This window comes from Caloenas nicobarica, chromosome 7, assembly GCF_036013445.1.
Source record: "Caloenas nicobarica isolate bCalNic1 chromosome 7, bCalNic1.hap1, whole genome shotgun sequence".
In the NCBI taxonomy this organism is placed as follows: Eukaryota; Metazoa; Chordata; class Aves; order Columbiformes; family Columbidae; genus Caloenas; species Caloenas nicobarica.
The window spans coordinates 32773963-32797139 of record NC_088251.1 but is presented as its reverse complement, the minus strand read 5'-3'; the positions used below and the strand labels follow the sequence as shown (position 1 = coordinate 32797139).

The 23177-nt window shown below is 37.2% G+C and overlaps 1 protein-coding gene across 2 annotated transcripts in view; it reads left to right on the top strand.

The window, feature by feature from the left end:
* The window catches only part of RTKN2 (rhotekin 2), a 47660-nt gene that overhangs the window by 20138 nt on the left and 4345 nt on the right, over positions 1-23177 (top strand). The window contains exons 5-12 of one of the 2 annotated variants that reach the window (XM_065639025.1): positions 3869-3922; positions 4831-4948; positions 6552-6752; positions 11024-11118; positions 12631-12737; positions 13770-13901; positions 20001-20166; positions 22044-22151. In XM_065639025.1, the coding sequence (XP_065495097.1) occupies positions 3869-3922; positions 4831-4948; positions 6552-6752; positions 11024-11118; positions 12631-12737; positions 13770-13901; positions 20001-20166; positions 22044-22151 (981 nt within the window). The remainder of the gene's footprint in view (positions 1-3868; positions 3923-4830; positions 4949-6551; positions 6753-11023; positions 11119-12630; positions 12738-13769; positions 13902-20000; positions 20167-22043; positions 22152-23177) is intronic. The other variant, XM_065639026.1, reaches the window with a different exon arrangement.

Genomic DNA, 23177 nt, shown 5'->3' with positions numbered 1-23177 from the left:
CAGTCTTTGATGCGATCATACAGAGTATTTCTAACAAACTGAGGGCAGAATTATAACTATTAATAGCATGCAAATGTTATTTAGATAATACAGATTACATTACTACAGCAAAGGTATAGTTGTATGGCTTCGATGCAAAGTAGTAACAAGAATATTTAACAGTGATTTCCAGTAGGCTGGTACACTGTTTCCTAGCCTGTTCTCAAACTTCAGCACTATGAATTTATGATTTTGTTTGCGTGTGCCAATAGAGGATGTTATGCTCAGCGTTCTCGTAGGTGTTCATTTGGGCTGTTCTGCTAGGTTTGCTAACAGATCTGTTTGTGCTCCCTGACCTGCTTCATTAAAAATAAAATAGTGTAGAAGGGCTCGCTACTTAAACTGTTTAAGTTAATTCTGCATATTTTGACATATGTTTAAGCAAGGTAACTTCTAGTAGAAGAAGAGTGAAGGGCACATGGCTCAGTAATGTTTTCTGCCAGCACAGCTGTTTGCAGAATGCGTAGCTGTCTTTCCTCCTTATGGTAGTTGTATAAAAGCATCTGTTTGCCTGTCTGTGCTGTGGTTGCACCTTTCTTTGGATATGTAGAGTTATATGCAGTGAAGACTTTAGGATCATTTAATACATTTTGTTATCTTTAGAAAATCAGAATTGTGTAAGGACTCTATTTTTAGTATGAAAATTTTGTTTAGTATATGAAACATTTAGGAATAATAGTTTCCTTTGATGGGACAAGAGAATAGAACCACTTTCTATAGTGTGCCAGTGATTCTGTCCTGTTACTAACGTAGCAGTTCTCAAACTGGAGGCTGTGATCCTCAGAAGTGTGGCATAGATTGAGGCGAAGAAGAGAAAGAGGCATCAACTACGTCCTTGCGAACTCAAGTCTGTCGGTGCTGGGATGCTGCCATGCCTCGCCCCTCTGCAGATACTCGTGTCAGGAAGCCTGGCTAGGTCCAGTTTACAGCAGGGAAGCCTAAATGTTCTTCTTGGCCTCTGCTGGGAGATTTATGCTTTCTATAGGTCACCTTTTATTAACTCTTTGTTTTCCACTGTGCGTGCCTGAGAAGCAGAGAACTGGGGCACATGAGAAGCAATTGTGGGGACAGGCTTGTTTGTGCTTGGCAAGGGCAGGAACCTCTGGGCAAGATACACAATTGGGAGACCCTGAGATGACATTAATATCTGCGTCCCTGGTTCCTCCTTGCGTTGTCCTCTGTCCCATTACCCTGTGTCTCTTTAGCACTCCAAATCAGGTCCTGCCCACTTCCACAGCTGCAGTACGTCCACATCTGTAATGTCCATTATTTGTCTTTCCCAATCCTGGTGCAGCACATGGGGCATGCTGCATTTCTTCTCTCTTGTATGCCGGCCTTCGGTGGCTTTGCAACTGGAGCTGCCCTGTGTTTTCGGGCGGCACACCTGCGTGTGCATGTGCCTGCCTTGTTGGGAATGCAGTTGTGAACAGAAGCAGCGTGAATCAGGAGATGTCGTAACTGTATTGTCTGGGAGAGGCTGGAAATGAGGAGTGAGTGGTGGTCCATGTAGTGTGACAGGGCGTGTAGTCTAAGAATTGAAGATATAGAACCGATTTTTTAGGGGAAAGTAGTCTGTCCGCTTATAAATATATTAGCATGTCAGATGGTTAGTACATGCCATAAGCTTAGACTATTAGCAAAAAAAAAGTGCGATCATGTGGCCAACACCTAAAGTTCAGGAACAGCTATGCCAGAGTTCTGAGGAATGTCCTCCTACGGAAAGCAACTGTGTGTCAGATACTGTGTGGGGAGCGCATTCCTTAATCCACAGATTTTCACACTTCTATTATTTTTACTTATTTATCTCCCGTATGTGTGGATAAATTATGTGATTTATGTTATCAATCAATTATTTTGTCAGAAGACAATACATTAAATGTTGATCAAAAAGCATAATTGTAAGTTACAGTAATTTTATAAAGCAATCATTGGCTTTAAGTCTGATTAATTGTAGTGCTTGAATGTATCCAATTTGAATCCACATGGATTTACAGCTAATGGTAACTGAAATTAAGGTGTGTGAAAATTGATCTTTGTTTTTGATAAATGGCAGCTCTTTCAATCCAAGAATGAATTGAAAACTGATTTACAAGTATCATGTTAAACTTGTTCAAGCAATTGACTATCTATATCCTGATGATTTTCTGACTAAGGCATAAATTTTTCAGCTAGCATGATATTGAAAGTGGCATACAGAAGTAATCTTTAATCTAGTACTCTAGTTGTTAACAAGACCTATTGAGCGCATTAAAATTGTCATTCAGAGTTTGTGTATGATTAAAGATGAAAAAAGGCTTTTATTGTAACTCTATTTTCACATATTTGTGTAAATTTAAGACCTTTGCCTTTTAGGGAAGTAACATTCTGTGCTTTGTCTCTGATAGAGATAAATATATATGTTTTTAAAGTTTAAGAGAGACTTCTGTAAATTTTAATGAAAATATTTCTGTTTCCTTATTTAAAAACCTTAACTATTTTTAGAAATGTTTACTATACAAATGCTTCTTTAGAAGTGAAAGGCAGTTTCACAATGCGGTGACACTGGTTTTTAGGAAGTTGTGCCAGTCTACAGCTGTATACTGGCAGTTCACAGTTGAAAACTCCTTAGTTTTCATGAACACTTAAAAATAGATGAATTTGCAAGTTTCAGAATTGAAATAGCATGTATAATAACATGTCCCGTACTATAATCAAAATTACCTTAAGTTTAAATTTTTCATTTAATATAGCTTCTGAAACAGAGTGACTATATGCAGTTTCACTTAAATCAACAAGTTTTGTGGGTAAAACCCTGTAGGAATACATTACAATCTGTTGCCAAAATACCACTACTGTTTTGCATCTCAGCATACTTTATGCCAATTTTTCTATCAGCCTCATACAAAGATCAACACTGGAGTCAGCAATGCTCCTTCACAACTTTTGAAGATTTTTATCAAAAGACAATTGAACTAGAGCTGTTCACTGCTGCCATCATGTGTCACTTAATATATTGCATATACTTTTAAACAACGCTGTGTTGTACTTAGGAAAACAACTTCGGATTTAGAAAGCCCTCACTGCATTTGTCCTTTAACAAGGGACAAATAAGAAACATTATGTCTGACTTGAGTCCTCAAAACTGGGGGAAAATGTCACTCAGTACTGTGTTGGATTGAGTGGATAAATTGGAAAATTTCTTGAAGAAAATACTCTCCTAATATTAAAATTGCAGGCATGACTTAAAATGATGGTTCTATAATTGCCTGTACTATGGTTCTGATGTAGAAGGAAATTTTTGAGTTAAAACAACATTCTAAACTCTTTTTATGCCAACGAAGAGAATTCTAACTGGGCGTGTGATGAGAAGTGGTATTTTCTCTGTCTTAAGACTTAAGTGTTTGCAGTATAAATATCCCAGTCACTTCCATTAAAACAGGAAGCTTTTCTTGCAGTTGGATGAGCAGTTTCCAGCAGAAGGCAAGCAGAGCTTCAGTTTACATCTGTGCGTAATAATGGGCTCTGAACCTCTGAGTTCTGAGAATACCTCTCAGAACTATGTTACACAGCTGCTCTGAAATGTTATTTCAGATACTTTCAAATGAGATTTAGAATATTCTTTATCCTAGAATAATTTATACAAGAAAATGACACTTCAAATTGAACTAATTGATTAATTTTCTTTTGCTATGGAAAATAAAATTGAAATAGCTATGCTGTTCATTGGGCAGAAGGTCCTGTTACTTCCCAAACATCAGGAAAAGAAACAAGAAACCTTTTGTAATTTGTTTGACCACAGATCTACAGTATTGGCTATAACTTAATTTCCCTACCTTTTTCTTGCCTTTAGATATCCGAATACCTTTAATGTGGAAAGGCTCTGATCACTTCAGCAATAAAGAAAGTAAGTAAGATGTAATGAACTACTGTGATAAGCATTTGCTTGTGCCTGTAAATTTAAACTGGATGGGGAAGTCCCTACTCATTCAACCTCTTCTTTGACCTTTCAGTAGGTCCATATTTTACTCTGTTTGTTGCGTAGTTGCTCTGATCTCGAAGCTGTTGGTTGTAGCAAGTTGAGTTAGTTCCAAGTCCTGTATTTCTGTATGTCTAAACCCCAGCCTCCAAGAAGCCCTTCTGAGGAGAAATTCCAGAGGAAGTAATGCAGAAGTATTGTTATTAAATGGATAGCTGAGAAACTTCTGATTAAACATGTTGTTCTATGTCTTGTCTACACTTGAGAGAGTATATTGGCAGCTGTTTCCAGTGAGAAATTTAAGTGAAAGTTGTCTGTTGGTGTTGAGTGGATTATTGGATAGTCTTCAAGTACATGCATTCTGCTGTGTCATGGAGATTAACCCTAAATCTGTTCCAGCTGTCACCTGGCATTGATTTCACTTTGATTTTCAATAGGGTCAGAGGGGCTAAGCGTGGCAAAATAGTCTAATCCCATATTGTACATTCATAAAATGAGACAGGGTTCGGATCAAATATTTGTGGGGTTTTTTTGCTTAAGATCAGTTTTATTAAACAAAATTGCATTTTTACTAATATTTCTGAAGTTGCTAACACAAACTACCCCTGATTATCAGAAAAGAAAAAAAGTTGACTAGAGGTGGGCATTTTTCCCCTTGAATGTTGTTGATAGTTCAGTTATAATAAAATCCTATGATAGAAAATTTCGGTTGGGAAGAATTTGAGGGCAATTCCTTAGAGGTCCGAATTACCATTTTTTCTACTTCTGTTTACTGGAAGCATTTAGTATTGTGATATGTAGTATGGCTAATAAAATATTTCTTTGTCTCTCTCCAGAATCACAGCGCTATGCAGTTTTTTGTTTGTTCAGAATGGGAGCTGAGGTTTTCGATACAGAGGTGGCTATTGTAGATAAAGCAATAACAGATATCTGTTTTGAAAATGTAACCATATTGTGAGTATAATTTAGTTCTGTTGACTGAAGTACAAATATTGCTGTTTCCTTTTGAAAGTGGATATGACTGTGAATGTATTGATTGAGATCCACTAAATTTTTCTGTGGACAAAGGCATCCGTAAAGGTCCTGTTAGTTTCTGTGGATGGTTGATCCCCTCCTCTGGAAGTTTGGTTTTTATGTACAAAATGATGCTGATTGTTGATGTGCTACTTTAACTGTACTACTTTTCATTTTTGCCATGCCGAAGCATTTTTCTTTTTATATAAAGAGATAAACTCGTACCTCAAGGACAAAATTAAATTAATACTAAAACCTTAAAGCCTTATAAAAGTGTAGGCATGAATGTTGCACCCAGTGTTTTAAGTCTTACTCTGTACAGGAGGCTACAGTCTCTTTTGGTGTTCCCCGAAGTCGCAGTTCTCTTAAAACCAGACCTTCTCTTCCACACATCATGTTCTTTTACACCTATATGAGCATGTGCTACAGCCACAGTCCTTGGAATTGAGGAATACTAGACAGGAAATTATTCACTTATCTTTAAAAGTAACCTGGAAAAGAGTAGAAAGGTGTTCTCATGTACTTTTTTGTTTCTTTATAGTTTTTAAGAGAGTCCTGAGAGGCACTTAACTTATTTTTTTTTCCTTTTCCCTGCTTTATTTTTTATATTAGAAATTTAGATTCAGTCTCCTGAGGAAGACTGACTGGAAAGCTAGAACCACTCAAAACTTTAAATCAAGCTCCTGAAAACTGTGTGATTGAGAGTGGATCTTTAAATCAGATTTTAAACTCTCCTAAACACCCGTTAAAGTTAAGAGTGGGGGGCAAAGATTTAAATCTGATTCTTCAAAGATAGGAGACTTGACCATTATTATTTTCTGTGAAATACCACAACAAAAGCAGAAAAGACTTCGCCTTGTATCTCGTGAGATAAAGAAAGACTTCTTATAAAAGCCTTTGGGCTAATTTTGTTATGAGCGTGTGTAATGACATGATTTGTATCTGAAAGGTGAGGCCAGGCTTCTGTTTTGGTGATGAAGCTTGAGAATATGAGAATCAGTAGAACTGAAAACAGAGAGCGCAGGCGGCGGACAGAAGAACACAGCAGTAGGTAGTTAAGTTGTGAATGGCAATTTTTGTTGGTTGTGAGACAGGATTTTTTCAGTAATGTGAAAGGGATGAGGTGCAACTAAGATATCTTTAAAACAGTTCGCTCTGATTTAGGACCATAGGCACGGATAGGTTTTCGACATGTGATTTTTGCATAGCAATAGAGGGCAGATTTAAGTGTGTTTGGATGTCTTGCCTATGTATTTCCATAACATTTTTTTTTTCCCCAGTTTTAACCTAAACATCAAATTTCCTGTTTACAATTGTTTATGGTTAATTATAACATCTATCCCATGACTTCAACACTAGATTACTGCTGTGTACTCCAGTCTTTAATTCCATATTAATGTATGTTTTTGCCTGAATCTGATGGCATTGCTTTTCTTGATTAGAAATATATGTTATTCAATATATATAGTAACAGTAGCATTCCTTGGCTGCATGCTCAAGTTTATTAACAAATGCTCTGAAATTTTCTCCTCCTCCCCTTCAGTGATGAAGCAAGACCAGATTTCCAGGTGAAGGTTGAAGTGTATAGTTGCTGTACAGAGGAGTCTTTATATGTAACAAACACTCCTAAGAAACTAGCAAAGAAGCTTAAAACATCCCTCAGCAAAGCTACAGGGAAGAAACTCAAAGCTGAGCTGGAGGAAGACAGCACCGAGTCCCTTTTGCCTGCTGACCTTGTCATCCAGTAAGCCCTACATATTGGTGTTCTGGTTTTATATTTTTTTAAAATAGAAATAAGCCAAATCTATTGTAAATTCTTGGAAAATTGCCAAGAAAGTGGTTATTTCTGTACTTACCCGAATGAAAAAAAATTTACATTTTAAATAGGAAATGAGAAAGTAGGTGTGAATTCCAGCGATGTCACTCAGCCCCGGGGCCTGGTTCTGATCTGAAACACATGAGTAGGCTTTATCTTTCTGCTAGACAGCTAACTGGTAAATCCACTGTTATTTGCAAACTCTAGTATTTTTAGTTTGATCTCTGGAGGAAATCAAGCATGTGTGATCAGTCTGTCTGTGTCCCTCTGTCCACCTACCTCTCCTTCTCCCCTCTCCCATTTATTCCTCCCCCACCTTATTTTTGTACCCAGCCAGTTTTGCTCATGCTTGGCAGACAGGTAGATGTGTCTGAAAGTTAAAGTTGTGTGAAATAAAGAAGTGTGGTAGATAGAAAGGAGAAACCTCCCTTGTAGCCTCTCCCCTAATGAAGCTGACCTGCTGTGCATATGGGGACCATTCTACTTGCTGGCTTTTTGGTAAATTTTTGGATTGTCAAAGGCACTTTACAGTTACAAGCTGCTTAGCAGGAATTTTCTTAATTGACTTCAGCACAGAACATTTTAAAATGACTTACTGGTTTTCAGTGTTCATATAAGTGCGTGCTGCTCCCGGTAATTTACCTGTTTCCTTTTAAAAATGATCTTAAGTCTTTCGTGCATTTTTTAATGAAGTTAACTGCCTACTAATATTTCCCAGCTACTCTAATTGCATTGGGATTTAAGCAGGCCAAGTACCTAAACTGTAAATACTAATGATATTGATTTATTTTTTTTTTTTTAAGAAAGCAGTTTTTTCAAGGAATTACTTCTTTTTCTTTCTTTTTTTGGTGGCTGAACTGTAAAGAATCAATGCCTAATTCTTTCCAGGTGTTGAGAGTAGTTTTAGTCTAGCTTCATATATCTATTTGGCTGGATTTTAAAAGGAAACATTCAAGCATACTCTATCTTTGTCAGACTGATATTACCGTATGCCGATATTACTGTTCCAATCAGAAATACACATCCAAGAGATCCAGCGTGTTGTACCTAATGACAGTGTACCTTTCAATCTGCAGCATCTCCAGCAGATGCGCTTTGCACAAGCTGCACTTGGGCGATGACACACTGTCATTAGGCACAGTTTGCTTCAGATCTAACCACTGGCTTATTCGCCGGCCGTACTCACTTGAATATAGATTGCCTGTCTTTTGAGGAAGAAGCGTCAGTAGACAACCCAAACAGCTGCCTCCTCCCTTGGGTTTTGCTTTTGGTTTCTCAATTGTAATTGTATTTTGCTTTCCTCCATCTCGAAGTTTGTTGTTTCTACTGTAAATAATTATCTCACAGTGACTGTTACTTTCTTAACAGAGTTAAATAAACAATGTGTTCAATGATGACTTTGCTAGGTGATTTAAAAAGTGTCTTGGAAAGAAATAGGTTATTATAGGCAGAAAATAAGTTGTCAATTTTGTTCTAATAGGCTCCCCTTAGGATTTATATTATTAGGACCTTGGTATGTAGCCCTTAAAAAGGGAAAGAGATTGCAAGATTACAAGAGATCTTTCAAGTATTCCCAGAGAGTTTTACCAGCCCAGCAGGAGAAATTAAACTGCACCAAAAAAGGGAACTTTCTGTATTCTATGAACACCTTTTCTCTGTAGATTTCATACAGGCCTTTTTCTATTCAGAGCACACATGGGCGAAGTTCTCCGTTTTCCAGAAACTCTGTGATCCCTCTGTGTCAAATTCTTGGCTTAGAAATTTCTCTGGTTAGTGAGGAAACTGTCAGCCCTGTAACTTCTTGCAAAAGCTTAGTGACAAAGTGCTTTGAATGGTTGCTTAGGTTGGTGAACTTCAGTTATACTGATACTCTCTCTACTCTTAATTATCCCTCTTTTCATTTCTGTACAGTCTTTTGCTGGCTTAATTTTTCTATGCTAGCTTAATTTTTTTTTCTTTTTACATTTGTTGTAGAAGGAAGATGTTTAGTGCAGTTATAGTATTGAATTCCAAAGCAATTAGGTTGCTCCTTGGATAAAACATTGGAGAGACTCCCTGAAGAGAGCACATTTATTCACTTGCAGAGCTGGCCTACACATGGACTTGTTGTTGTTGCCTTTAATGCATTGTCCTCCACTGCGCTGGGGCACAGCTTCGGTGTCCTGTGTTTGAATTGTCAAATTCATAGTGATGTTCTGTGAGAAGGACATCGTCTAATCTAACGGCCTCACTTTTACAGCTGGGTTCTTTTCAGTACCTGAAGATTATATTTGGTTTTGCCTTCTATTATTTAAGATCTGATTGAAAAGTAAGCATATTAGCTGATTTGTTGTTGTTGGGTTTTTTTTGACTCACAAATCCTCCACTCTCTGTATCTGGATGAGTGAACTAAGGTTGGGATTTCTGACATTGGGATTAATATTCAGGAACAGATTCTGGAATCTGAGATGTGTTCATTAATATGCATTGATGGAAAGGGTGATGTAGTTACACCTTCCCACGCCAGTGTCTGTGTGGCAGCTTTGGTGCCTCTGTCTCTTGATCAGTAAACAGATTTAACAACGAGCCTTTGCCACAGGCATGTTGTGGAGACAAGCTGATTTTTTTAAAAATAAAGTTATTACACAGATAAAGACTATAGATATACAAAGTACCAAATGAGATGCAGCAGGCAGATTATTCTTTGTTATACAAAGAAACTGCCATTTAAGGCAGCTAGCTAATTCTGTGAAATGTAGTCAACAATCCTGATTTGCCAGTTAAATTTGAAAAATATTTGCAGATAAAACTTTTCTAAATTACATTGCAGCTGGCTGAAAGGAATGACTGTTATATTTTTGAACGAAAATGTTACCGTGAAGCATATTTTAAAAGTGAAGTAGCTATTTTTTTTGGCAAGGTTGTTGTGGTAATTAGTCACGCTTTAGAAAAAAAGTAACTTTAAAATCAGCACAGAAGTTTTATCTCTGAGAAGAAACTGAACTTTTTGGTACTTTTTAGATAGAATGCTAATATATTGATCAACTCCATGGCGAAACATAATCAGTGGAGAATCTTTTGTTAGGGAACAGTCTAGCGGGGAATATATACACATGGCGACGAGTTTCTGTTCATGTTGCTCTCTTGAAATGTTTCATAGCAGTGTTTTTTTGCCCAGAATGTTATATTTAATTTTCTCTTTATTCCCTTGAGATAGATGTGTAACAGACCTCCCTGCTAACAAACTTGCTACTTTTTCTGTTCCTCCTCTTTGGTTAAGGTTAGGGCTAAGTAGGCATCCCTCTTTTTCCTCTGCAGAGCCATGTTCCCACTGTGCTATTAGGAAAAATAACATTTGAAAAATATTATCATAGAAAACTATTTTTTACTGATGTTAGTTTAGTAGTATCTTCTCACCTTTTACGCCACTAACCTATCTTATGAGGTGTTGAAGATATTTTAAGGATCTTTTGCTAGATCCTGTTAAGGAGAGTAGTTAGCGATATTGACGGATTTGTTTTCTTGTGAACTTTGTTTAAACTGCCATTAGCCAGGTGGAATTCTTACTGCATTGCTGGCCTGTAAATCTGTTACTCGCTCTGAAGAGTATTTGAGGGAAAAGGTTAAACATGTACCAAATTTATACTAGTTTATTCCAAGAATTGCATTCCATGTGCACTGTGCTGAATTGTAAATGTGATATTTTTTTCCCCCCCTAGGCAAAATCTAAAACAAAGATATAAGATTCTGAAACCTATAAGCACAATAAATGAGAGTCCTTTATGCTACAAAGCTGACCCTAGGATTTCTGCACAGATTTATGCATGTGAAGAATCAAGCTATCAGATACTATTAAAAATATACATATATAAACAACTGTTTCATAAAGTATAGTCTACACAGGCAAAGCAAAAGAGCAGAGCAACGTGGAGGAGCAGTATAAAGCCCTTAATTTTTAACATGTATTTTCAGATAAAGTTTGTATCAGTTGTTCTATTAACTATAGATTTTTTTGAACCTATTACCAAATGTATTTGATTTAGGCTTAGGAATAAAAGCTGGGGGGTGGCAATCTGTAGTCACCAACAGCTGCTGCCTTGCGCCTTGGCGTTCCCTTGTACCCAAATGTGTTATCTCAGGCACATCTACACTGCCTTTAATGACTGCCTGAGAAACGTAAAGCAGAAATGTCCTAAACGTGCCTTTTCTTTCACATTTAGTGGAGCAAGATACAGTTTGCTGGCATATACCACTTTGGGGCTGGAGAGTGCTGAGGACAATTTCAGGACTCACAACCTTACCATTGTAGGAAATGGTAAGTACATGTGGTACCAATTTAAGGAAATAAAAAACCAGTAACATTTTGCATTTTTCTTTCTTGTAAACTAAAGAGCTTAAAGAGATTATTTTTCTTGATACTTAATATAGAACAACTTTAATAAAATATTTAACAGCTCTAAACCAGGCATCTGTACACAGCTGAATAAACTCTAAGTTGAGTAAAATTTCAAGTCCAGATGAAAATTTAATTCTTTTGGGAGTTTATTCTGTCATTTGCATCTTGGTCTTAGGTGAGTTGTAGCTATATACAAATTATTTCCCCTTCCTCGCAGCCAAGGAAGGGCATCAGAATGAAGAACAGCTTTTTTCCTCTGCAGTCAGAAGGAAAGTAGAAAAGTAACTTCAGCAAGGTTGTTTCAGGCCCAAATTTAACCCAAGACGTAAGCACATGTGCTTGCAGTTTGCCTTGGTCGCTGTACTTCAGGTCTGGGACAGCACAAGTTGGCAGCAGTCAACCTAGATGCCAATACAGGGACTCTGATTATGCTGCAACGGAAGGTAATGCTTTAAGTAGCAGGAGCACAATTTTAGATACTCCATCCAGTATTTGCTGAAAGTAGAGCCCCTTCCATAAGCCACTCTCTAATTGTTAACTTAAGACATGGGACTTTCAACATAGCTTCTGGGAACTCTATTTTTTACTTGGGTAAACTTGACCTCAAAGAAAATTTCATTCTTTACACTTCATTAATTCCAAATAAGTAGAGATTTGAAGATTTGTGGGGCATTTGTTTCTTGAAGGGTTGGATGAATAATTCTGTGTATCTTTTATATTTGTAAGCCTTTCTTTATTAGTATTTTATTATACTTTTTCTTCAAATTCCTTTTTCTGTCATTAATTTACATAACTTCGTCTGGTGAGAAATGACATACCTGGATGTTTTTGTTCATTACAAGCATTTTTAAAACATGACCAAAGACAGAGTCATGTCAATGGAATGTTGTATTACCTGCTTCTAATTACAGAAGAGAGAGCCTATTGCACAACGGAGCTGAGTGAGGAGGGATATTGCAATTCGTTAAAAACTCCTCGGGATTCTAAATGCTCTTCCAGTGCTGAAGAAAGGAGTAGATACAAATTCTAAGCATTAATAAAACAATCTGAAATGAAGTGCTCATGTGTAAATGTAGCTGTGTGCCATGATGGGATGATGAGACGGCCAGTGTACTTATCTTTCAAAATGTTTCTAGTTGTGAAGTGAGATTTAGAGCTATATTTTATGTAAGAACAACTTGTTCTTGCAGAACAACATGTCCATTTTTACTTGAAATTCTTTTGGAAATTATTTTTTTTAATAAAAATAACTTACTGAAGACTAAAAATCAGTTTTAGCCTAATCCTACATGATGAAATATCTTTCTTTAAGCATAAAAGTTACATTAATGATCTTAACGTAAAAATGGATGTAGAAAGCTAAAATATATATTTAGGGCAAATGTTTGGAACTAAGTGTTTGTCTGTCTTTTGCCTGGGCTTTTCCCCCAGAGGAATCCTCTTTTTGGCTCCCCCTGTACGGAAATATGTGTTGCCGTTTCGTTGCTCAGCCTTCCTGCATGGCTAGGGATATGATGGCAGGATTTCTTAATCAGCAGGTAAGAAGACCTTGCTTCTGTTTACATCCTCTTCTGTTAATGGCTGTCACGGAGAGTCAATTGTTAAAACATTTGCTTTAACTCGAAGTGGTTTCTTGAGAACTCTAAGTTTTCACCTGTTCTACCTAGAGCAAGGGGAAAATTCTATCTCACAGCTGCATTTCCAAATAGTATCTTCAGCGGCTAAGTGTGAAGAAATAAATGTTTCCTTGTCATGCTTATCAATAAAGGTTTCTAGGCTGTTACATAAAGATCAAGTGTAGTCATTGTTTCAGAGCTGGTTTAGGCTGGTGCTTGATGGCAGCAGTCCTGATAATGCTGTGGGTCTCCTCCTGTCCGTGCCTCCCCTTGTGCTGGCACTGGAGTTCATATCGCAGCATGGCGAATCTGACTGGTGAACCGAGCCATATTTAAGCTCTCCCTTCAAAAATGATTCATCCGAACTCAGTTTACTTCTCTATTTTGGTTCATTGCACAACTAGGCAAACGAGAAGGTGACAGCGGAGGGCCAGAGAGGCTGGGTCATTTGTCAGGAGTGCTGAATTACAGGCTTTGGACTGGTTGCGAAACTATAATGTGTTTATGAAAGCTGTTCAGAAAGTTCATTTGAGAAAGTGGAAATTCTAGACAAATGTCTTTGCTTGACATTTGTTGAATGTACAGTATTTACGAAGTGAGGTAATCTTTTTATTTCTCTTGTTGTGTAATTACTGTAGCTAATAAACGTGGTTTCTTTCTTAGGGTAGACATCAGTTCTAGATTTCTTCCTGTGTGAGAAAGCAGATTCTGTATTGTTAGTGTCACACAGCAATAAATCTGCAAAAACTGTAAAGCACCTAAACACATTTGAAGTATTGCTAACATTTCAACAATCAGTGGCTCTGAAATGTTCTGCAACAGAAAGCCTTTGTTTTAGGAAAGAATTCAGTGTGTCTAAGTTTTGATCACACAGGGCTGGTCTTTGTATACCTTGTAATACGTTCTTAATTTGTACTTTATGTTTGGCAATTTCTGACTGTTTCTTCCCCTTAGCAAATGATAGGAAGTCTCACTAGCTGGAGGAGACTGTATTGCATACTAAGAGGTGGGAAGCTCTTTTGTTATTACTCACCAGAAGAAATTGAGGCTAAACTGGAGCCAGCATTGACAGTTTCCATCAACAAGGTAAAATAGGTTGTACAGGAGTTTTTTGTTTATTTTGGGGGAGGTTGGTTTTGTTTTAAGACATACCTACAGTCATTTGGGCTCTAAGCTGCTGGTATGTAGAATGCTTTATAGGTAGCATGTGGGTGGGATATGCTCCACTGAAATTTGCAGTTGCTGAATTTTCTAAGCAAGGACATTACATATCTTAGCTGTGGACATAAGATCCTTCTATTGCATTAGACCGGTTAACATAGAGGTAAAAAGGAAGATGTTTTTCTTTAGGAAAAGTGATAACTTGTTATATGACAGTTCCATAAGACAGTCCTTGGAAATGTATTGCTTAGAGTCCCTTAGCAATGTTCTGGTAGACTTTTGTCTCAGCAAGATGGAATTTTAACAAAAGCTTTTTTGTTGTTGTTATTTGGCCACAGTCTTAATTAGAAGGAGAGTTGGAAAATTGTTCAAAATACTTTAGTGCCTTAATATAAGCTGCTTTTCTTAATACTGGTTTTGTACAGGGCACAGTAACTTTGGAAGTTCTGTTCTCTAGGATGACATTATTGCTGTTTTTCAAACCCTGATTGGAAAGGCTGAGTTTAAAATGTAAAGTGAAAATATTACTGTTTGGCTAAAGAAACGTTAAGTATTTAATTTGACATAATATATAAGTGTTTAATTTAGGAATGTTATTGGAAGGACCTTCTAGAATGGCAAGCATTAGCGTGAACAGATGCTTTCAAAAACTGGTTTTGCTGCAGTCATCAAGAGTTAATATGACACAAGGATGAGCAGAGGAATTTAATGTTATTTGCAATTGACATAGCTGGCTTCATCTTACATAAGCGAACAGGCACATTTGGAAGCGGTGTTAAGCACCGGTTGATCTGGATGCCGGTGCTGTGCTGCCGTGAACACCCAATGCCAACTCTAATCCTGGGAGAAGCATTCTCCCTGCTCCGGTCACTTGTTCAGGCTGCTGTGCTGGGCAGGCACTGGGGCAGCTGACTGATGAGTTGGCCAAGGGAACTGATGTGGGTTAAAATGAGCTCATTTTGGGGGCAGGGGGTGGGTTGGCTTCAGCTGTGGTTCCCATTAATAAATTCTCTTGTCTAGTTCACTACATGGCTTCACAAATGCTTGTGTGGTACAAGAAAGGGGCAAGGCTGCGACTGGGAACGTGTGGGGACACAGTAACAAAGAACTGCTGCTTACAACAGCACTGTCAGCTTTTGGTGTCTTTGAAGTTTCTGGAAAATATGACTGCATTCTCACTGAGAGCAAGACTTGTGTATAAACCAAACATTTAAACTAGATATAAGAGTGTGACCCATTTGTGTTAGGTCTTCTTTTTTAATGTGCTAAGATTTAAATTTATTCCTTAATTAAAACCACCTTTCTGCTAGTGCCGTATCTTTTAACAAAGCCATTTTTTCTTCCAGTTGTTCACACATTTAGATGAAATAAATGTTTAGACTGTGGTATATATTTAAGCAGCTTTACTTGCTTACCTCTTCAGTCAATTTTAATTGCACTAGTCAGCCTTTGCCATGATTCTGTTTTCCAGCTGTTCACGATATCAGTTAAGAAATAGTAAACTTTGGGAAATTATAGAAGACCAAATCCATATTTTAAAATGTGACCGTAATATTTTGAAATGATCTATCAGGCTACCTTATATCTTTCCTTGGAGGTCTTTGTTTTGGTATATATCCTAGTTTTGTCTTTCCTTTTAAAATAAGCATATTCTACTAAGGTATTTTACTCTTCCAAGTTACCAACACAGATAAAACCTAAAATCCAGCTTATTCAGCCTTTGCTGGGAGACCGTCCATACATTTGCAGAGTATCATTAAAGCTAACATGTAGAAGGTATATAAATCTTGTATCATATACCATTTTACACAAATGTTAGTCTGCTGGAGAATATGACTGTAAATCTTTCTTCAATTTAAATTGAAACCAGAAAAAAATTACAATTTAAAGCATATTTGGGTACTTTACTACTTAAACAGTTTCTCTTGAAAAGTAGCTTAATAACGTAATGCCTGCAGGTATTTTTTTATTCTTTTGTTATGAAATTTCTCTTACCGATTAAATGAAAGCAAACTAATCATATGGGCTTTTCTCCTACATGTTGTTATAGAAACAGCAATTTCAAAATGCAAGTTGAGGTTGAACATCAACTCTGGACTTTCTAACTAAAATCTCTTCAAGTTGCATATGTGGCATCTTCATTTGTAATGTGAAGCTGATCCTTTATGTGTAATTGAAAGGTACTTTCTGAAAAGTAATGAAATCATTTGGATTTATGAGAAACTCTCTGGAAAATATTCACACTGATAACCTTATTTCCCGTTCCCTTTGAATCGAGACTTGAAGAAGCCATTAAGACCAGTAAAGTCATTACTTCAACTTCAGATGACTTCCCTGCTACTGCTGTTGAGCAAGAATGGTTCTGCAGTTCCTATTATGCAAGCGCTACTATTATTGTTCCAGCTAAATGTGATTATAACATATTATCTTGCACAACTAAATAGGAAAAGAGAAATTATATTTTCTGTAGCGAAGAAAATTTGCTGGAATCCAATTTGAACACAAAATATTCCTCATGGGCCAGTCCCTGAATTTTTTTTGAGTTTTCTTTAGTTCGAAATGAATAATAAAGGCCTTGCCTACACCTGATAGTTTAGCAAATTGGTGTATGCACCAGTGGTTCACGTTATTTGCTCAGTATTTGGAATACATATTCTATTGTCTCCTGGTCAGAGACTAAAACTTTTTTTTGTGCCATGTGTGCCTGAAGCTTGAGGAATTCGAGGATGTCACTTTGAATTAACCATACATATCTCCAGGGAACCAGGGAGCAGAGGGATATTGATAGGAGTTTTTGACCATGTCAACATTTAGGGAGCAAGCAATAAGAGAAATATTCTCTGTATGTGTCAGGGAGCTCCAGCAGTGGTGAAATGAGAGCAGCCCTGAAAACATCTATGTTCTCTGTAGTAAGGATGTTGTCCCACTGGTTGGCTTAGACAAACCTTCATACATGTGAAAATATTTTGGAAAAGAACAGATTAGTTAAGTGCCTCCAAATGTCTGGTATCTCAAATAGCATTGCTCAATTTAGTCCTCAATTGCTTGAAAGAGCTTGTGGACACGGGCAGGGGAAGCAGATCTAATACCCAGATCCCACAGGCTGGACCTGGTAACACACACGTTCAATTGAGTGGTTTGGAAACGACGCTTTATGGCTCCCTGGTGCTCCACAGAATGCTGGCTGGTCATACAATGCCGTCTCCCCTTCCTGGTTTTTAGCTGCTGCGTTGTACCAACGATAGCTAAAATGACATAGAAAGCCTAATATTGTTTTTCCATATTATATTTACACGTTGTACTTGTCGTCCAGTGGCCACAAGAATGTTACATTAATAAAAGTACACAAAGCAATGAAGATGAAAGGAAGAAATATTTGCAGCTGATGTGGTGAATTTGGTCTTGGCCATTAATGTGTTTGAAAGCCATACTTTTAAATTTAACCATATTTCCCTGCTTGCCTAAAACAGGCCCCGTGGAAATTATTAACATTACCGCAGAAACCAACACATGAACAGACTGTATTTTGTTTACAGTGTTGCGTTGTTATTTCTTAGTTTATTTTTTGCTACTAAAAACATGACAGAAGTTTGTTATATGTGATTCGGTTTGTTTAATCTTAAAATGGATACACAGAACTAGATCCTAAGTTATTCAATATTACTCTCAAGAACTGTAATTTGTTTTGATGTCTTAAAATGATCTTTATAACCAATGCTTCTCACTGTGTCAGGATTGGCTTAGCAGGAAAATGTTGCACCTCAGCAATAAAACAGTTCTCTCTCTCTCTCTTTTTTTTTATGTTTCTGTTTTATTTTTAGCTTAAAAGATGAGCTTTCCAGAGAGGTATTATCAGGCAAAGAGATTTTTTTTTATTTTGGAGGTAAAATATAGAGGAAGGTTCATATTTACGTTCCATTAAAAAAAAAAGCTATCATTTTCTCTTAGTCTTTCTCCACCTTCAAAAGAATAATCTTTTGCATATAGGATGTAAAACTGTCTTCAGCTTCCCCAGAGGAGTCATTTGAGTTCAAGATCAACTCAGTTTTTCCTATTCCAGTCCACCGGTGGTTCTGGTTTTTACAAGGGCTATAACGAAGTTGGTTCAGTTGTCTGTAAGACGGCCAAATGATGAGCATTATTATAACATGGTACCTTAAGACACTTTTGTTGTTGTGGTGGTGGGTTTTTTGTGTGTGCGTGTGGTTTTTTTCATGGTTGTTTTTTTGTTGTTTGTTTGGTTGGGTTTTTTTAATTTTCTGTTTTGTTTGTTTTGGTTTGGGGTTTTTTGGGGATTTTGTTTGTTTGGGTTTTTGTGGGGGTTTTTTTGGTAAGTGGAACTGGGCATGTAGTGTAATTCACCCAAGCTTGGTAAATTCATCAGCCCATTACTGTAATAGCATCTTGTACCACTCCTTAAATATTCAAGCATCAGATATAGATCATTGCTTGTGGATTTATCTCCTTTGAATAATACTGTAGTTGTGGGATAAAACCTGCAGCAAACATCATTAAATAAACCTGTGTGTATGGTATGCTTGAAGTTCTTACCTGTCAAATGTTAATCCATTTGATTTAATTTTTTGCTGGTATCTATGGTTACCTGAGTTAATGGGATATAGAGCACTTATGGATGAATTACTTCATCTCCTATTTTTAGACAGAAGAATTTAAATGAGCATATCCATCAGCTATGCTACAAGCAGCTGTTGGTATTTCAAATGGTTACTTCAGTAACGCATTTAAAATCTGGGGAGTGTTCTGTAGAATAATTTTTGGTTTTTTCTGAGTATCAGAACTAGGCTTATCCCCATGGGATCCCATGCATAAACTTAATTTCTGTAGGTGTATGTTTAACATCTTTAGCAGATGTTTGACATTTGGTTGAATTGTGTAAGAAGGAACAGGGCTGATGTGTCCCCGCTGTGTTTTGAGGAATGGCCTGATGCCACCTCTGCGGTCAGGGTCACTGTCCATCCAGAGGGGACACGCTGGGACACAGCCTGGCTGTGGGTGCTGGTTTGAAATTTTTTCAGTTGTGTTTTGTCCGACTTTTACTAAAATCTTTCAGTATTTTACCCATGGGAAAAAAAAAAAATTCACTCAGGAGTAAGTGCTCCTTTTATTGTGGTAATGCCATAACAAAGAAACTAGATACTATGAAAATACCACTGCATCTAGTCTAGATATTAAAAATCAATTGAACTATGTCCCTGAACAGAAGAGGAAACCTTGGCTGTAATAGTGCTGCTATGTAATCTGAGAACCTTTCTGACATTAGCTGAAGAAATTTGATAGACTTATGATATACTTCTCATGTATATTTTTAATTGTTTCTATGTAGCTCTCCCTAATAAGGGAAAACTAAAATGTCTATTTTGAAAATAAAAATAGGAATTTTTTTTTTATATTGGAGCAAAATGTTTTTCCATGCTGGAAATTTGTTCTGGCAGAACTGTATGGGTAACTGCTACAAATGCTCTTTTAAATGTAGACTAGTAAGTTTCTTTTTAAATTTCCTGTCACTATAGTATTAGCGCTGAATGTCCTGATTCACTACGATGAACATAAAATAGATACTAGTTTAGAATACATTACATAAACTGTGGCCCACAGAAGTACAGCAAGAGATTAAATAGTAGCTGTAACAATGTGGTTGTCCCCCTGAAGAGTCAGAGAAAAGGAGCTGCTCGCTGTTATTTTAGATTATTCACAAAACTCCCGTGGAGAAGAACGAGGAGTGTGAGATGAGCTGGTGAGGGCAGAGGGAGGGGAAACACAATGTATGTTCCATAATTCAGAACTAAACTGCAATGATTGTGCTCCATTCCCTTGTTTTTCATATTTTATGCCATTTTAATGATTGTATTAGAAAATATTTTTATTAGCAGTTCTTTTTATTAATTGGAAATTAATCTGGATTAGATAGAAAGCCAAACAATGTCTCCCTTACGCTGTCCTTGGCCAGAAGGTGATACCAGAGTGGAGCTGAGGCGATAACTCATTACTTGTTGTCGTTCCTAGGAAACCAGAATTCGAGCTGTGGAAAAGGACTCCAAGAGAAGAACTAATAACTTCTCCATTATCAACCTCGTGTCCGGAGAGGCTGTGGTGCAACTTTTTGCTGCTGACGGTGGGGAAGAACTTCAGAAGTGGATGGAGGCTTTCTGGCAGCACTTTTATGATCTGAGTGAGTAAGCAGGCAGTGCTGGCAGCATGCCCGCCCACTGAGGGGGGTATGTAACATCAAAGGGATCTTTGCACAGTTTGAATTGGAATTGCCTCATAAGCCTTTGTTTGCAACTATGAGAAGAAAAATGTTCTTTGGGATAATATTGGGTGGTGGTCTAAGCTGTTGGAAGGCAAATATTTGACTAAACCAAAGTCCATGTGTTCAGTCCAGGTTTTTGCAGGCAGCCAGAAGCAGATTATGTCCAGCAATCTCAAAAGAATTTGGTCTCTTTTAGCAGCGTTCTAGATAATTTTTTTGAGGACTGCTAAATTCTCACAACCTCTGCTGTAGAGTCCACCTTTGCCTGGGAAGCGACAGTGGGACGTGGTGGGGCTGCTGGGTTCACCTGGGGCCTTGGCTGGGATGCAGGTTCAGCTGGCCCTTGCAAGTGGGCATGTCTATGGGATTTCCTTGCCCTGCAGTATTACGGATGAAGTAAATTGTAATTTATTGCAATAGGATTTACTTGATTCTATTGGTAATTCTCGGATTTTGGTACCCTTTGTCACAGGGGAATATGCTCACCAAGACACACTCCAATCCAGTCACGCAAATACACGCTGCTTACTAGATCCTGGAGTAAACTGTGCCAGAGGCCTTAACAGATGATATGAATGAGATGATAAATTGATACCCCGACCCTTTCACTAACCTCTGGAACAACACTGTTCCTACAGGAGAGAAGAAACTCATTTATAGGTGTAAAACAGTGAAATGGTATTGAAGTAGTATACTGTGTTGCTTGTTTAACAGCCAATATTTATTATAAGAACTATATAGATTAATTTCCCTTCATCTTTTTCCTCTGCTTTAGTAGTTTGACTCACAGGTTTATTAGGAGTAGAGAGCAACTGTCAGTAGTTACACTGCCATTGACAAGGTATAGTTGGTTCCTGATAGTCATTTTCATCAGGTCAGAAAACAGAACCAGGTCAATTAATGAAATATCAGTGTTCAGTCAGAGGCCACACCAATAAAATCAGTGAATTGAGGCTGCAAAAACTAGGTATTGTAGTTTGTATTTCTAGTCCTTTTTAGCTCTGATTTACAATGAGAAAAGGCTCTATCAATTAAAGAAACACACTAAGCAAAAACTAGGGCATCCTCTTTAAATTAGCTGTAGAGTGGGGTAAAAGAACTACTTCTTATTCATTATAGATAGAATACCCATGGATTTTTTGAGACATTTTCCTTAGGTTCAGAAAAAATGGGTCACTTGGCATTTAAATGCCTTTTTTCTTCCCTGGTTCTAAAATTCTCTTAAAATTAATGTGCTCAGAAAACTTGGAATGATTGGTATGAACAAAGTAATTTTACTGTGCCTTGTTTTCCTTAAGGTCAAAAATCTATTAATAGAGAAAGAGGTTTCCTTGTCTGCTGAGGGATAAAAGGCAAGTTACCCTCCACTGAAGACAGAACTTTCTGTTACTATAACATTGTAACATAGTTGTAGAACATCCAGCTTGCAGTACATTGGAGGTTGTCCCCTATAACTTCATGAAACTTCCCTAACCTTAATTTTTTTTTTTTTTTTTAAATGAATTTATACTGTGTTTGGGGATTTGATGGCAAATTGTGATATTTAACCTTCATAGTATAACAGTACTGCTGGGATGCTTAAACTAAAGGTAGTATCTTATGACCTTTGTGCTAAGAATTAGAATGAGTACAGAGTTGAAAATGCAAATGTATCCTGAGCATTCCTGCTAAACAGAAGGTAAACACTTACTGTTTAGCATTACTTTGGACATAGTTTCCTAACACAGTCTAATAACTTCAATTTTTTTCAAGCTGAAGTGTTTAAGTTCCAGTCATTGTTCTATTTTCTCTCACAGGCCAGTGGAAACATTGTTGTGAAGAACTTATGAAAATTGAGATTATGTCACCACGGAAACCACCTTTGTTCCTGACAAAAGAAGCAACCTCCGTCTACCATGATATGAGTAAGTGGGATTTGTCTTTTCAAGTTGCAGAGTAACAGAAACAACATTGTCTGTATTCAGATGGCTTCTGATGTTGATGTTGAAACACTTGGTTTTTCAAGGGCAATTCAGACAATGAAAGAGCAAGATAATTGCATACCAAGGAGTTCACATTAAATCTGAATTTGTAATAGCAAAAATAACTAATACATTTTTATACCTTGAGCCAAAAAAATCTGCATTCTGGACTGTAACTAGGGAGCCCTGAACACATTCAAAAAAGCTGTCACTAGAAATAAGCATTCATTGTAAGAGTAATATAAAGCTCAGGAAATGTAAAGGTAAAATAGTCTGGACTGCAAACCAATGATGTCTTTAACTAGTTGCATTAAATTAATTTGCAGTCCTTAAAGGTATTTAAAGACTTACCTGACATAACTTACCTAATTATTTGGTGTTTGGTAATGGTGTTGAAAAATATGCTTGGAAAATCTCTCTAGCATGTATTTGAGACTTCTATTTTTACTGAGCAAAATGGTATGCAGCAGGATTATTTTAATAGTTTCATTACAGAAATAATATTTACAGACTAGAAAAAGTAGGTCACTTTGTTTTAATGGATCCGATGCAGTGTTGGCTGAGAAACTCTGTACAACTATAAATGCCTGACTGCTTGCTGCTGGAGATTGGAACTGTGAAGATGCTCAAAATGCCACGTGGGTCATTGAGTTACTATGCATCAGAGCGCTGAACAGTCGAGAGAGTCCTATTGAAGCTATGAACGCAGAGCAGAAAGGCAGTAAATCACCTATATAGAAGTTTTATGAAGGTAACGCTGTAGCATAATTCTACTGATACTCAAGCACAGCAGTGAGGAGCAGAACACAAACTCTGTTTCACTCTCAATATGCCATTTTTTTCCTGCTTATTTATAGCATTAATAGGTACAACCCTGTGTTTAAAAATGTGTTGAAAATCATTAACTTGTGGCCTGCAATAGAAAAGATATTGCTGCTAGTTTAGAGGCTAGTATTACTGCAGTATATA